General features: G+C 50.6%; 1 protein-coding gene across 2 annotated transcripts in view; it reads right to left on the bottom strand.

The window, feature by feature from the left end:
• TOMM40L (translocase of outer mitochondrial membrane 40 like) overlaps positions 1 to 14,572 on the bottom strand; it is a 586,774-nt gene that overhangs the window by 59,848 nt on the left and 512,354 nt on the right. For both annotated transcript variants that reach the window (XM_078669218.1, XM_078669219.1), the window contains exons 7-8: positions 7,828 to 7,904; positions 7,581 to 7,683 (exon numbers count right to left, since the gene is read on the bottom strand). In XM_078669218.1, coding sequence (XP_078525344.1) covers positions 7,581 to 7,683; positions 7,828 to 7,904 — 180 coding nt within the window. The remainder of the gene's footprint in view (positions 1 to 7,580; positions 7,684 to 7,827; positions 7,905 to 14,572) is intronic.

Raw genomic sequence — 14,572 nt, 5'->3', positions numbered from 1 at the left:
CTGAGAAATGTTCCGGTCAGTTAGGTCTCCCATGAAAACCTTCGCTTCTAACAGGCTGAATTCCGGTAGCGACTCTAAGCCCTCTAAGCTAGGGGACAGGGCATGCCTAAATTGAAGGTAGCGATAAAACTGAGATCGTGGCATAAGGAAGTCTTTCTGCAGGGCTTGAAAAGATTTGAGCGTCTGGCCCCTCATAGCATCACCAAGGACCGAGATACCTATTGCGTCCCAGCCCCGGAAACCCTGTAAGGCCGCCAGCTGAGACAAGCGCCTGTTGCCCCAGAGGGGGGTTTCACGAGTCAAAGTGTTCCACCACCCCATTCGGCGCAGAGCCTGCCTCCAGATCATAAACACCACCCGTGTAACCAATGGCAGCGACCCCCGCAGAGGCGCAGAGTATAGTATTGTATGTAGGGAATGGTGTCCCATGAGCTGCGCTCAACTGCATATGCTGGGTCTCCTCTGTCACCGGACCACCACTCGTTAAGGACCAGCAAGTGTGCGGCTTGATAATACGAGAGAACAGCAGAGGACGCCAGCCCCCCGCAGTAGGTGGACAGGAAGCATGTGTGCACAGCCATCCACACTTTCCCCCCTCCCACAGGAACTGTCCCAGTGCTGCATTCACCTGTTTGAACGATCGGGGCGAGATCTGGTATGGATGATTCTGTAGTTGGTAAAGGAGCCGGGGAAGCGCCACCATCTTAAATATCACCGATCTGTATATAAAGACAGAGGCATAGGGGACCAGGACTTAAGATCTTCACAAGTCCGTTCCCACACTGGGATCAGTTTGCGTTCCCAGGAGATTGCAGGTGTATCCGATAAAAACACGCCCAGATATTTCAGCCCCCCACTGCCAGCTGAACAGGACGCCCACACTCCTACCCCCGTCCGATCCCCTAGAACCCATAGTGTTGACTTTCAGGGGTTCATATAGAGTCTCGAAGTTTCCCCAAAAATGTGCATAATACGCAACAGCTGTGGCCCCGTCCTGTCTATAGCCGTAAGAAGGAAGAGAACATCGTCCGCATGCAATACAATCCTATCAGACAGATCCGACGCCCATTCAAATCCCTGTATCTGTGCGTCAAAGCGCACCCATGCAGCCAGGGGCTCCATAGCTAGCGCAAATAAATATGGGGGCAGGGGGCAGCCCTGCCACGTACCCCGCCTGATAGAAAAGGACGATGAAAGTGCAACCGCCACCTGCACTGACACCGTTAGATCTGTGTATAGTAGCGTTAGGTAGGAGAGAAAGCGCGGCCAAAGTTGAGCCTTCGCAGCAGGGAAAAGAGGTACACCCAGCTCAGGGAGTCAAACGCCCTGTCCATATAAGCCAATAACAGTGCAACTGGTTCCCCCAATTGTCTGATGGCCACCATTCCCGTGAGCGCCCGTCTAATATGGTGTCTGGTCGCCCTCTGGGGCATGAACCCAGCCTGGTCGGGCTGCACCAGGGTGGAGATGTGGGACAGGAGGCGATTGGCCAATGCCTTGGCCAGAACCTTCGCCTCCACATTTAAAAGGGAAATAGGACGATATGAAGCATGTTGCTCCGGGGGCCTGCCTGGTTTGGGGAATACCACCACCTCTGCATGCCTCCAGTCCGGGGAAAGCGAGCCCCGCTCCCGAGCCTCTTCCATCACCGGTCGAAAGTGAGGGGCCAATTGTATAAAAAAAGTCTAAAAAATTCACTGGGGAAACTGTTGGGTCCTGGCGCCTTCCCGGGGTTGCGTTCTCCCAGAGCCGTGCCCAACTCCTCATCTGTCAGTGGTAACTCCAACTGTTCCCGCACCTCGTCTGACACGTGTTTGGGTGGTAGGTCAGCTATGAATTTATCCATGATGGCAGCCGACTCATGTGCTCCTTATAATCATCATTCTGCAGATGCCGCACAGACAGACGCCATTTGAAAGGTTGTCTCCCTCAACCTATCTGAAGCGTAAGGGCCACCGGGGAGTGATCTGACAGGCCCCGGGGCAGAATTTCCGCTGATACCACCCTGCCCACTGCCACCCTGGAGACAAAGAGATAGTCAATTCTGGCGAATGAATCATGAACTGCGGATAAGTAAGTAAATTCCCGACTATCCCCTTGGTGGCACCGCCATACAACAACCCAATCAAGCCCTGTCACTAGGGAATGCAATTTCGTGGGATGACCACTCTCCAGACCGCCCCCACCCCGCCATCTATCCCGGCCCAACTCCATGACATTCTTCCAGTCCCCGCCGACCACAGAATGCGCGTCTGGCATGTCCGCCCAGAGAGTCCTAATCCGCTCCACCAGATTCCATTGCAGGGGATTGGGAGCATAGACACTGCCCAATACCAGGAGGTCTTCCCCAATCTTGCCCCGAAGAAACATACATCGCCCCTGTGTGTCTGAGCACTGTTTTTCATGTACATAAGGGACCCTGCGGTGTATCAATATCACCACCCCCTGTGAAACCCTCATAAAGCCAGAGTGGAAGACCTGCTGAAAACATTGGGCCTTTGTGCCCATTAGATGTGTTTTCTGTAGCAGGAGCACATCGGCCCTGCCCGTTTGGCCCGTTGAAGTATGCCCCCACGTTTAATCTTGTCTAAGGCCCCGCGAATATTCGAGCTAACAATGCGGAGGGTGCCAGGGGTCACCCGCATCCTATACGGTGTATTGGCCATCCGGTCGGGCACCTATCACTATAACAAGCATGGGAACTCCTTGGTGCATGTGTGGAAAGGTGCAAACCCACAGCGGACGCGGGATATGTAAACATCAACAAACCCCCCACCCTATACCTCAAAAACACTGAAGTATCTGTTGTGGCCGGGCGGGATCCTGATCCCCAACAGGGGGATGGGAGCCGCTCCGACCAATGGATCCCAAACTCACAGTCCCTGCCCCTCGGGCACATCGCCGGCCAGCAATGGCCTGGCAGAGAAACCAGCCTATGACCAAGTCTCTCTGATAGTCAATCCTCAGTCTGGAGCCCTGCAGCACCCCACGGACCCAAGGATCAATCGCTGAAATCTGCCACCCAGAGATGAAGCCTACACGAGAACAGGCGTTGCAGGACTGGGAGCGACACCTGGACCGCGAACGTCTGTTGCCCTTCAGCTGGCCCCAGGGACCTCTCCGGGCCATCTCGCTCGATGATGAATCAAATTCTCTACCAGGTTGCGTGTGGAATCTCACCCACACTGTCTTATCAGTCCATTTGAAGACCTCTTCCGGGGTATCAAAGAAGTGTGTGCGGGAGCGGTACACAACCCGCAGGTGGGCAGGAAACAAGAGGGCATAAGGGAGCTTGAGATCCCGCAAGCGGGCCTTCTCAGCTATAAACGATTGTCGCTGCTGCACCAGCCGCATATAGTCAGGGAAGATAAGGATGCGTGCATTGTTATATATAAGAGGTTCCTTGGCTCTGGCCTGCTTCAAGATGGCGTCAGGATCAAGATAATTCAAGAGTTTCACTATGACTGGGCGTGGACGAGCCCCCGGCGGAGGCTTCTGCATAAGCGCCCTGTGGGCCCGTTCCACAACAAAGCAAAGGGACAGAGTCTCCGGGGAAGCCAGCCTTCCAACTACTGTGTAAGGAAGCGTTCCATGTTGTCTCCCTCACAGCCCTCCAGAAACCCAACGAAGGGGAGGTTGTTGCGTCTGGCCCGCCCTTCAGCATCTTCCACTCGCAACGCTAATGCCTTCTGAACTGTCTCCATGGTAGCTACTTTTTTCTTTAGCGAGGTGACGTCGTCCTTCACTCCAGAGATACAGGTTTGTGCCTCCGTGATGCGCGACACTGCGTTGCACAAGTCTTGTCTCAGCAGCATGACATCTGAGCCAACCGCACCAATCTTTGCATTGAGCATGTCTCTGGACTAGGTGATGGCGGCTATAAGTGCCGCATTATCAGATACCGCCCCCTATTGTCCTCCTGGTGTCCCAGCAGCAGCCCCAGCTCCGGTATATTTATTGATGGGGCCTTGCTTGGTCTGGCCTCCACCACCCTTATCTCGCGTCATGGCCGCTTCCGGGACTCCCCACACGAGCCCAAGAAGGATAATGGAAGGAGCACAAATCGGGAACACCACCAGTAGGCACCAGCGGTCTGGTCTGACCGCCGAACGGGGACCCACCAGGAACTGCCCCCAAGCTGTGGCCAAGGTGATGCGGTTCACTCGGAGAATCCCCCCACCCCCACGGCCCGATACGACCACAGAATCCCCAGCCGGCACTGGCTCAAAAGAAGGAGAGGGGGGGGGGGAAGAAGATGGTGGGCAGGCACTCACAGGGCCCCAGTCGGCTCCCAGTCCCAGCAGTGCCCTCGGTGCCAAGGAGAGCCCCTCTCACCAAATAGTCCAGTGAGGTCGCCTCCAGAATAAAATGAGTGCTCCAAAAGGGCTTTCAGCACCCCCAGCAACACCCCACCTCCAAGACCTCTGGCTGCTCGCAGATCAGGGCTGCTCAAAGGGAGATGCGGGACAAGAATATAGCACCACAGCAAGCCCCGATCACAGTGGCGTCCCCGCCGGTCAGCTCCTGAGATCTTTACCCTTCTACTGCAGGCTCCCCGCAGCCCGACACGATCGCCGAATCCCCAGTATGCGCAGTCTCAATTAGGAGGAGGGGGAGGAGAGACAGTGGCGATGAGGCACTCCCCAATACTCCAATGGACCCCAGGGAAGCCCCGGTGTCACAGAGGGCCCCCCCTGACCCCCGAGATCCAGCACAGCCACCTCCAGGAGAAACTCAGTGTCCCAAGATGGCGGCCAGCCAGCCGCGCCGCTCACCCCAGCAGCACCTTACCTCCGTGGCCCGAACAGGCCATCGAGCTGCACCGCCACTCAGCCGGTCCTCGCCGAGTCAGGGAACACCAGGCATCTGCATGCGAGCTCCTCTCCAGCAGCACTCGTCCGGGCTCACGGGAGACCAACAACTAGCCTGCCGTCCGCACCGCTGCTACATCGGCACCTCAGCCCGGCCAGAGATCTGGCAACTCCACGGCTTCTCACAGGGCACGCCTCCCATAGGCCACGGCACCTCCCAGCGGCCGCAGCACCGTCTTCGAGTCTCCCGCGGCGTCTAGACTGGTCTGGGTGTATGCCGCCGCCACTCACCCCAGCAGCACCTTACCTCCGTGGCCCGAACAGTCCATCGAGCTGCACCGCCACTCTCCCGGTCCTCGCCGAGTCAGGGAACACCAAGCATCTGCATGCGAGCTCCTCTCCAGCAGCACTCATCCGGGCTCGCGGGAGACCAACAACCAGCCTGCCGTCCGCACCGCTGCTACATCGGCACCTCAGCCCGGCCAGAGATCAGGCAACTCCACGGCTTCTCACAGGGCACGCCTCCCGCAGGCCACGGCACCTCCCAGCGGCCGCAGCACCGTCTTCGAGCCTCCCGCGGCATCTAGACTGGTCTGGGTGTGTGCCGCCGTGCTCCGACTGCAGCAGAGCAGCTTAGGGACCGACACAGGATCGGAGAAACAGGATAATTGGACAGGATGTTACGGGGTTGGACGGAGCGTGCTCAGAACACGACCGCCATCATGGCTCTCCAAGCCACGCCCCCCCTCTTATCCAATTTTGCAACCACAGCAGGAATACAGGCTGGCGTTTTCATTAAGTCTAGGTCCTTCTGCCATAAGTAGTCCAAGATGGGAATGGCCCTAGTGGAGCATTGTGTTGGAGGTTTAAAATCATACAAGAAACACTATGTCTGCTTAGCAGGCATAGATAGATTTAAGAGCCTTGAATCGTGTTCCAAGAGATCGTGGAAGCTGCCGACATCTGCAGGGAAAGAGTCACCTATAGGCAGAGTAGACGAGGGTAGAGTCAGAGCTACATAATAGTCCCATTCATCATGAACATCCAGATCCAACTGCAGCTCTACTTCTTCTGGCTGCTGATCATCACTATCCTGTACCTCAACAGGGATTTCCAAATGTGGCAGAACACTTTTGGTTCTTGGAAGTAGAGGCGGATGCGCAGCCAGCGGCGCAGGAACAACAACAGAAACCTCCTGTGTTGGTGGTGGTTGCGGAGCAGAGTTCGCCTCGGAAAATCGTTTGTAGTAGTCATGGAGCATCATACGAAGATCAGTGACCAATGAAATGGGAATATTAATGGAAGGCTCTTGTGCATGATCCTCCTGTTCTTCATATGGATAATGCTCTTGAAATGCATCTGTGCGTTGAGCGCTGTGATGCCTTGCATAATAGAAGGAATATTCATCCTCCAAATAAGTACCTGGATCATCAAGCACCTTGTCCACCTCTGAGTACCGGCATCTGACTCTGAGTGTGAGGGGCTGTATGCAGGGCCATAGGGACCATCATCCTCAGATTCCTGAAAATCCAAGAGGAAAGTAAGAGGCAATGGGGATATCTTTGAAAAGTACTGTAGGAGAGATGGTATCGCTTTTGAAGGCACAACGTCTTTTCCTCATCGACGGCGACGCTGTCGTCGTCTGTAGAATCGTCAGCAGCAGTTGAAGAGAGAGACTCGCCGACGGTGAGGTGACGAGGTGGACCGTCGGTGGAGAAACCCTCGTCGATGGAGACAGTCTTACGACAGTCGATGACGGTGACAGCAGCACTTCCGTCTTTGATGACGAAGCCGCTGTCGGAATCTTGACTGTCGACATAGTTGAAGTCAGTGACGAGACCAACGACAGAGCTCCTGATTTTGTGGGAACAGAGACTGTAGACTGTGATTTCTTCATTGACAAGCAGATTTTTACAGATGAAGAATCCCTGGAGGGAGTATGGCGCTGACGGTGGAGCAGAACCAGCTCTTTGATGAGAGGAAGAGGAACCAGGCTTATCTTTTGAACCCTCTTTTCCTCAGGCCTCTCCTTACTTTGAGATCTAGATTTTTTTAGGTTCTCTCAGTGAAGAGGAAGACCCTTCCTTTCCTTGGAGGAGGTTTGGGGCCTACCTTCACCTTCAGAGTCGGAGTCCTTAGCAGCCTTTTTCTTTGCAGCCAGAGAAGAAGCCTACCCTAACAATCTTTGAAGGTTTTTGTGGAAAAAGTACCACAGTACTTGCATTCTCTCGGCTTGTGGTCAGGATAAAAGCAATGAAAGCACTCATTATGCGGGTCCTCAGAATACAGTCTGAACTTCTCACAAGTCTTGCAGGGCCTGCACAACCCTTTTTTTAGACTCAGACATAATGAAGAAAAAATAGGTACTCACACTCCTGGACTGTACCTCAGAAGAAGAGATGAAGCAAGAAATGAACTGTAAGCTGGAAGTTAAAAAGGGCAACAGTAGAAACACTGTGACTGAGCAGAGCTCAGGGCGACTCGCAAACACATGACGTACAGTAAAAAATCTGAGGTATGGTGGCCCTGCAAGGCTTGGAGACTGTATGGTCTACGCTCTGATTGGCTGGAGTTTGGACGTTTTGAAACAATGGTAATAGGTTGCTAAAGGCTAGTAATTTCCTATGGCAATTGAATGTTAATTTTACTGTTACTGTGGGACTCCCACGATGACAACGGGGAAGATACAAGCATGTGAATCTGTGAAAGATACAGTACTGGAGAAATATATTTATTTATTTATTCCATACTGCATTTTGTCAGGCTTACCTCTAAAAACCAAGTTGGCTCTCGGGATGTCCAACTGGTAACCAAATGCAAAGGACGTCTCCCGTATCCTGGTATTGGCTTCAAACTCCACACCGACCTGGATCTTTTTTTGGAAAGTAATGTGTGGTCATTAACTTGAAGTGATAGCACACAAAATATGTCTTTTTTATAACAGAATTTATGTAATGCAGTAACAGGAAAGGATACAGAACAATAAGGGAAAAAAAGAGGTTTAGTAGGATTGTACCTGGTCATTGGCTTTGTGGTAATAGCTGGCATGAGCGCCTCCATAGCCAATGTTCAGTGTTGCCACCCAGTTCTGAGCTGGAAGATAAAACAAACGAATAGAGAACAGATATGGGTGGGTCTGATAGTGCAAAGCTTCAAAGTCAGAAACAAGAATACAAAAAAAGAAGCAGAGACAGATGTCAACAAAAACGGCAAGCAGCAGAGAGACGTCGATCAAACCAAAAGCACACAAAACTCTATTAGCTGGACAAGAAAAGCAAGAAGAATTAGTTACTTACCTGTAATCCTAGTTCTCTTCCAGGGGTATACTCATTAAAGTCATAAGCACTGAATTATCTCCGCCCATGAGCGGGAACCCGGAACACATAATAATATACATATATATGTGTAAATATATCAAAAAGTACGTAGTACTAAACTAATTATACACATATACATGTATAATAACCATAATATGCAGCCTAACATATATACATAGGCTAATAAAGCCAACATTACACACGTTCTGAAGCATGAAAATATGCTGTCTATAAATGCAATAAACAGGCATGAGCCCAAAATGCATTTCATAACCATGAAAAACTTTTATTTTCATCAAAGAACCTGTTGTAAACAGTTATTAGCCTAAAAGGCTGCATATGAAAAATTGTCTGTGTACAGAAAATCAGACTGGCACCCTGCCTTTAAGGCCCCAGAGAATCTGCACACTTTGCCTTTAAGGCCTCTAGGAGAACTCTGTTCCCATCATGCACCACAGGTGACAGTTAGGTCAGTTCTTTTGTACGGTACAGTAAACTTTTAGCAGGAATCTGCACATAAAAACTTCATAATACATATTGAAAAACTTCAATGCCACTGCTCGCCCGGGGAGGCGGGAGGGTGCTTATGACTTTAATGAGTATACCCCTGGAAGAGAACTAGGATTACAGGTAAGTAACTAATCCTTCTCTTCCAGGGGATACTCATTAATAGTCATAAGCACTGAATAGAGTAGCAAGCTCATACCCACTAGAAGCGGGCGAACAGATAAATGCATAGCTGCACTTTTAAAAATACAGTGTTTAACTAGAAACAGCAAACAAATTTCTGAGTGATGCTTGTCCCACTTGTGCATCAGTCTGCGCATCAGAATCCAAGCAGTAATGGCGTGTAAACGTATGCACTGAACGCCAAGTAGCTGCTTTACATATCTCTGACATAGCCACATTCCTAAGGAGAGCTGTGGTAGCAGCTTTCCCTCTCGTAGAATGAGCCCTAGGTCTACCTGATAAAGACTTGTGGGCTAGCTGATAAGCCAGTAAGATACATGACACTATCCATCTAGAGATGGATCTCTTGGATGCTGCCAAACCAGTATTCGTAGGACCATAGTTCACAAACAAACGGTCCGTGTGTCTCAACGACTTCGTTTTATCTAAGTAAAATTTCAAAACCCTCTTTAGATCTAATGAATGCAAAGTCCGCTCAGCCGGACTCGAAGGGTTTGGAAAGAAAGTAGGCAATGTTATGGATTGGTTAACATGAAACTCCGACACCACCTTAGGCAGAAAAGCAGGATGAGTCCTGAGCACCACTTTGTTTCCATGAAAAACTGTGTACGGTTCCTTGCAACACAGAGCCTGAATTTCGCTCACTCTACGAGCAGAAGTGATGGCCACCAGGAATGCTACTTTCCAAGATAAGTGTTGCAAAGACGCTTTATGTATGGGCTCAAATGGTGGACCCATCAACTTAGTCAACACCACATTAAGCTCCCAAGGTGGAGAAGGAGACCTGACTGGAGGAAACACCTTCCTTAACCCCTCTTGAAAATCCTTCACCACAGGCATCCGAAAAAACGATATCTGTGTTGGCGATTTTCTATAAGCAGTTATAGCAGCAAGATGGACTTTAATAGAACTAAACTGCAAACCAGACTCAGCAAGGTAAAGAAGATAAGGCAAGATCACCTGTTCTTGACCATGAATAGGGTCAAGACCTTTACTCTGACACCAAAGGTAAAAGCGTTTCCACTTAAATCCGTAGGATTGTCTTGTAGAAGGCCGCTTTGCCTCCTTAAGAATGTTCATCCACTCCGGATTCAGCTGTAAATGCCCGTACTGGATGACTTCAGGAGCAATGCTGCCAAGCGCAGGGAGGGCAGATTGGGGTGAAACACTCGCCCCTCCTGTTTGGAGAGAAGATCCGGGCGACAAGGCAATCCCTGTGTGCCCTGATTGACAACTGAAGGAGATCTGGGAACCATCACTGGCGTGGCCACTCCGGGCAAATCAGTATCATTCTGGAGTTGGTCTTGTACATCCGGTTGATCACTGCTGGTATCAACGGTGTCGGTGGAAAGGCGTACAGCAAATTTTGACACCAGTCTATCAAAAGGGCATTCCCTTGAGACCCTTTCTGGGAGAACCTGGACGCGAAGACGGGGCATTTTGTGTTTGCCGCGTCTGCGAACAGATCGATGTCTGGTGTTCCCCAAGCCTGGAAAATGCTGTGCGTGACGTCTTCGTTGAGAACCCAGTCGTGCGCTTCGACGAAGTCTCTGCTGAGGCCGTCCGCCTGTGAGTTGAGACTCCCTGGTAGGTGAACTGCTGTTATGGACAGGTCTCGTGCAAGTAACCAATGCCAGATGGTCTGGGCTTCTATGGACAGAGTCCTGGATCTGGTACCCCCCTGCTTGTTTAAGTAATACATGGTAGTTGTATTGTCTGTTTGCACCAGGAGGGACCGAGTCTGTAGAGATGGAGCCAGGGACTTGAGAGCAAGATGGACCGCTCTGAGTTTGAGTAGATTGATGTGATATCCTTTCTCGAAGTCTGACCATAGCCCTTGTACCTGTAGAGGGCCCATATGTGCCCCCCAACCTAGGAGAGAGGCATCTGTGATTAGAGTCTGCGTTGGTGGGTCCTGATGAAAAGGAACTCCCTTCATTAAGTGTGCCTTCTTCATCCACCACCGAATGGAATCTCTTGCCGACTGTTGGAGATGAATTCGATCCTCCCATCATCCCGTCCTCTGTTTCCACTGATCTTCCAGACACTGCTGCAGAGGACGCATCTGCAAACGTGCGTTTGGCACGATGAATATGCACGATGCCATGGACCCCAGGAGAGAGGATACTTGCCGAACTGTCGGACGTGCATACTGGAGGAGAAACACGCACTTCGCCTTGATAGATGACCATCTCTCCTCCGAAGGACACACGTTTTCTTTTTCTGTGTTCAGTTGTGCACCCAGGTAGTGGATCTTCTGAGTGGGATTCATTATGGACTTCTTGTAGTTGACTTGCAGACCCAACTTGCACATGAGTTGGAGGCATATCGATAGATGCTCTTCTAGTAGCGATGGGGATGACTCTTCAGAAGCCAGTCGTCTAAGTACGGATATATGAAAATCCGTCTCTTTCGAAAACAAGCCGCAACTACCGCCATACATTTTGAAAATGTTCTGGGAGCTGATCTCAGGCCAAAAGGGAGTACTGAGTACTGGTAATGATGAGCCCCTACTTGGAACCTGAGGAACTTGCGATGTTTTCTGGATACCGGAATATGAAAGTAAGCATCTTTCAGATCGATGGAGCACATCCAATCCCCTTGGTGTAATTGAGGGAAGATCTGATGAAGAACAAGCATTCGAAATTTCTCCTTCCGAATGAATTTGTTCAATCGTCTCAGATCCAGAATGGGTCTGAACTCCGTAGCTGGACCTTTTTTCTTTACGAGAAAAAATCGAGAGTACAGGCCTTGACATCTCTGTTGAGATGGTACTGGTTCTATGGCGTTCTTCTTCAGAAGGACGTTCGCTTCCTGTTGCAAGCGCTTTATATTCCACTGAACCATCTTTAGAGGACGTATGACAGGCGGTGGCTTCTTGAATCTCAAAAGGTACCCGCTCTGAATGATACTCAGCACCCATCTGTCCTTTGTGATTTGCTTCCACTCGTCCAGATACCACACAATACTTCCTCCAACCGGAGTGGCACACGGTTGTGGAGGAAGCATCCGTTCATTGTTTTTGAGGCTGCTTGGTAGCAGAGGATTGCTGCCTGTTTCCATTGCCTCTGCCTCGTCCAGGTCGTCGCTGTTGGAATTGCGACCTCTGTTGATTCTGGCCTTGATTTTGCGAGGACCAATTCGTCTGTTGGCCCCTCTGCTGAAAAGATCTTTTGTCAAAGGGACGAAAATTACCCCGACGTCTAAACTCTTTTTTCTTTTCAAGACCGATGGCCTTCAGAGTGTCCAACTCCACTTTCATTTTAGACATTTCGTCGTCAGCGTGAGATCCAAACAGAGTCGAACCATTAAAAGGTAAATTTACCATTTTCCTCTGAGCCTCTGGCTTTAGCCCCGTAAGGCAAAGCCAAGCCGTACGTTGGCACAAACACCAGGTGCATAACCATGAGCTGACAGATCCGCCGCATCAGCAGCCGCACTTATACTCTGGTTAGCCACCAATCCTCCTTCTTCCACTATTTCCAGGAAGTCTTTCTGATCCTCCTTAGGAAGTTTATCTGCATAACGAGCCACTGAGTCCCAGAGCAGACGATCATAGCGGCCCAATAAGGCTGACGCACTGGCCACTCTCATGACCGAACCTGAGGTGTTGCACATTCTTCTCCCCAAGGAATCCATACTCTTACTATCCTTTTCAGGTGGAGCAGAAGAGGTAGATGCTGCAGAATGTGCTTTTCTGACTGCCGCTACAATACGTGAATCTGGAGGAGGGTCAGAACGCAAAAATAAAGGATCTTCTGCTGGAGCCCTGTACTTCTTAGCAATCCTAGAAGGACCAGAACCCACCGTGGCCGGAGTTAAGAATGTTCTCATTGCTGGTTCTATCAACCCGGGCACTAACGGCAGAAGAGGCCTACCAGTCGTCTTGTGATGCAGGGTTTCAAAGATGACTGACGTTGCTATCTGAGGAACTGCCATCTTGATCTTGAACTTATTCGCCCCACGACACAACACATCATTAAATGTGCCCAAATCATCCACTGGAGAGTAGATGAAATTGTGGGAGAATAGTCTCTATATGAAGATCTTAAAGAAGACTTAGATGACGTAGAAGATGGTGAAGGAGTTCTACTCCGCCACTGAGGAGTTGCCGATCGCTGCCTCCTTCGTTCCCTTGAACGTGATTTCTCTCTCACTAAGGACCTCGAGCGTGATCTTCTATGCAGCTCCGTCTGAGGGACCGGAGCCCTCATCCCCATCAGTCCTGCATCTGGACGCATCTTCCAATGTCTCAGGCTTTCTAGCCACCTCGGTGACAAGTTAATAGGCCGCCCTACACGCTCAGGTGAAGCCTCAGGTGACACGTGCACAATATTCAGTCCAGTTGAAGACTTGGAGGCTCTGGAAACTACACTGTGCTCAGAAACCAATGAGCCAGATGGAGTCCGTTGTCTGGGCACCAATTGTCTGTCATCCGACACCTGCCCTGAGGTTGAGCACGAATGAGCCACCACAGACGATTCCTGGTGTACTATCTCTTGCCCCGCCGCAGACCTGTCGTCTTGCTAGTCTCGCGGAGAAGACATATGTTCTGGACTGATGTCTGACCTCGACAAAGACCTAATTGAGGTCCGAGAGGCCGGTCTTGATAGTCTCGACGCCGACCCGTGTTCAGGTGGGGGAGACCTAGACACTCCATGCTTCGAGCCCGAAGCAAACTTCGACATCGACTTATGTCGCGATGGAGACCTTGATCTTCTCTTTTTAGGTCTCGACGTCGAATCCTTCGACGCCGTCCTTTCTCTCGACGTCGACCCCTTCTTCGACGACGTCGTAAGTCTCTCTCTCGACCTCGGTCTATCCTTCGATGTCGACACTTTCCTCGACGTCGACACACCATCCTTCGAGGTCGGACGCCTCTCTTCCCTCGACGTCGACTTCTCACGAGTCTTCGACGTCGAACGTAGCGCCCCCGACGTCGTCTTTACAGCAATCGACACCAGATGTCTCGACGTCGAGAAGGATTTCGACGGCGACTGTCGAGACGCTGAACCTTGCCTCACCGGCGAAGTTCTCGACGTCGATGGAGCCCTCTTCGACGTCGACAATGCTGACGGCGATCTGGATCTCGACGTCGACCGCACCTTTTTTGACGGCGACACTCCCTGGAGTCGATTTTTCTTAGTTCTACCTTCTGGAGACGCTGATCTTCGACGTTTAGGATAAGAAGATGGCTTAGCAGATGATAATAAGCCCTTGGAACTCTTCTCACCACGGTTTTCTCTCTCCAGAAGGCCCAGCAACCTCATTTTCCCCCTTTCTCTTAAAGTTCTACTAGAAAGGTTGAGGCAGTGATAACAATCTTCCACCTTATGAGAAGCTGGAAGACACACCACACAAACAGAGTGTGGATCCGTTTTTGACATCTTCTTTCCACAGGAAGGACATTTGTAAAATAAAGGTGGCATTCTGACTAAAAAATCACCAACAGTTAGTCAGAACAAGATATAAAACACCACCAAAATAATCTTTTGTCAAAAAAAGGTAAGAAAAAACCAACTTCTGACAGAAAAATACTACAAATGAGCAGAGCTCAAGTTCCAGGTTCCTCACAGAACAAGCCGGAAAAAAGAACTGACCTAACTGTCACCTGTGGTGCATGATGGGAACAGAGTTCTCCTAGAGGCCTTAAAGGCAAAGTGTGCAGATTCTCTGGGGCCCTAAAGGCAGGGTGCCAGTCTGATTTTCTGTACACAGACAATTTTTCATATGCAGCCTTTTAGGCTAATAACT

This window comes from Lissotriton helveticus, chromosome 12 (assembly GCF_964261635.1).
Source record: "Lissotriton helveticus chromosome 12, aLisHel1.1, whole genome shotgun sequence".
NCBI classification, from domain to species: Eukaryota; Metazoa; Chordata; class Amphibia; order Caudata; family Salamandridae; genus Lissotriton; species Lissotriton helveticus.
The sequence above is the reverse complement of the archived record's forward strand: the minus strand, read 5'-3'. Positions and strand labels throughout refer to the sequence as shown.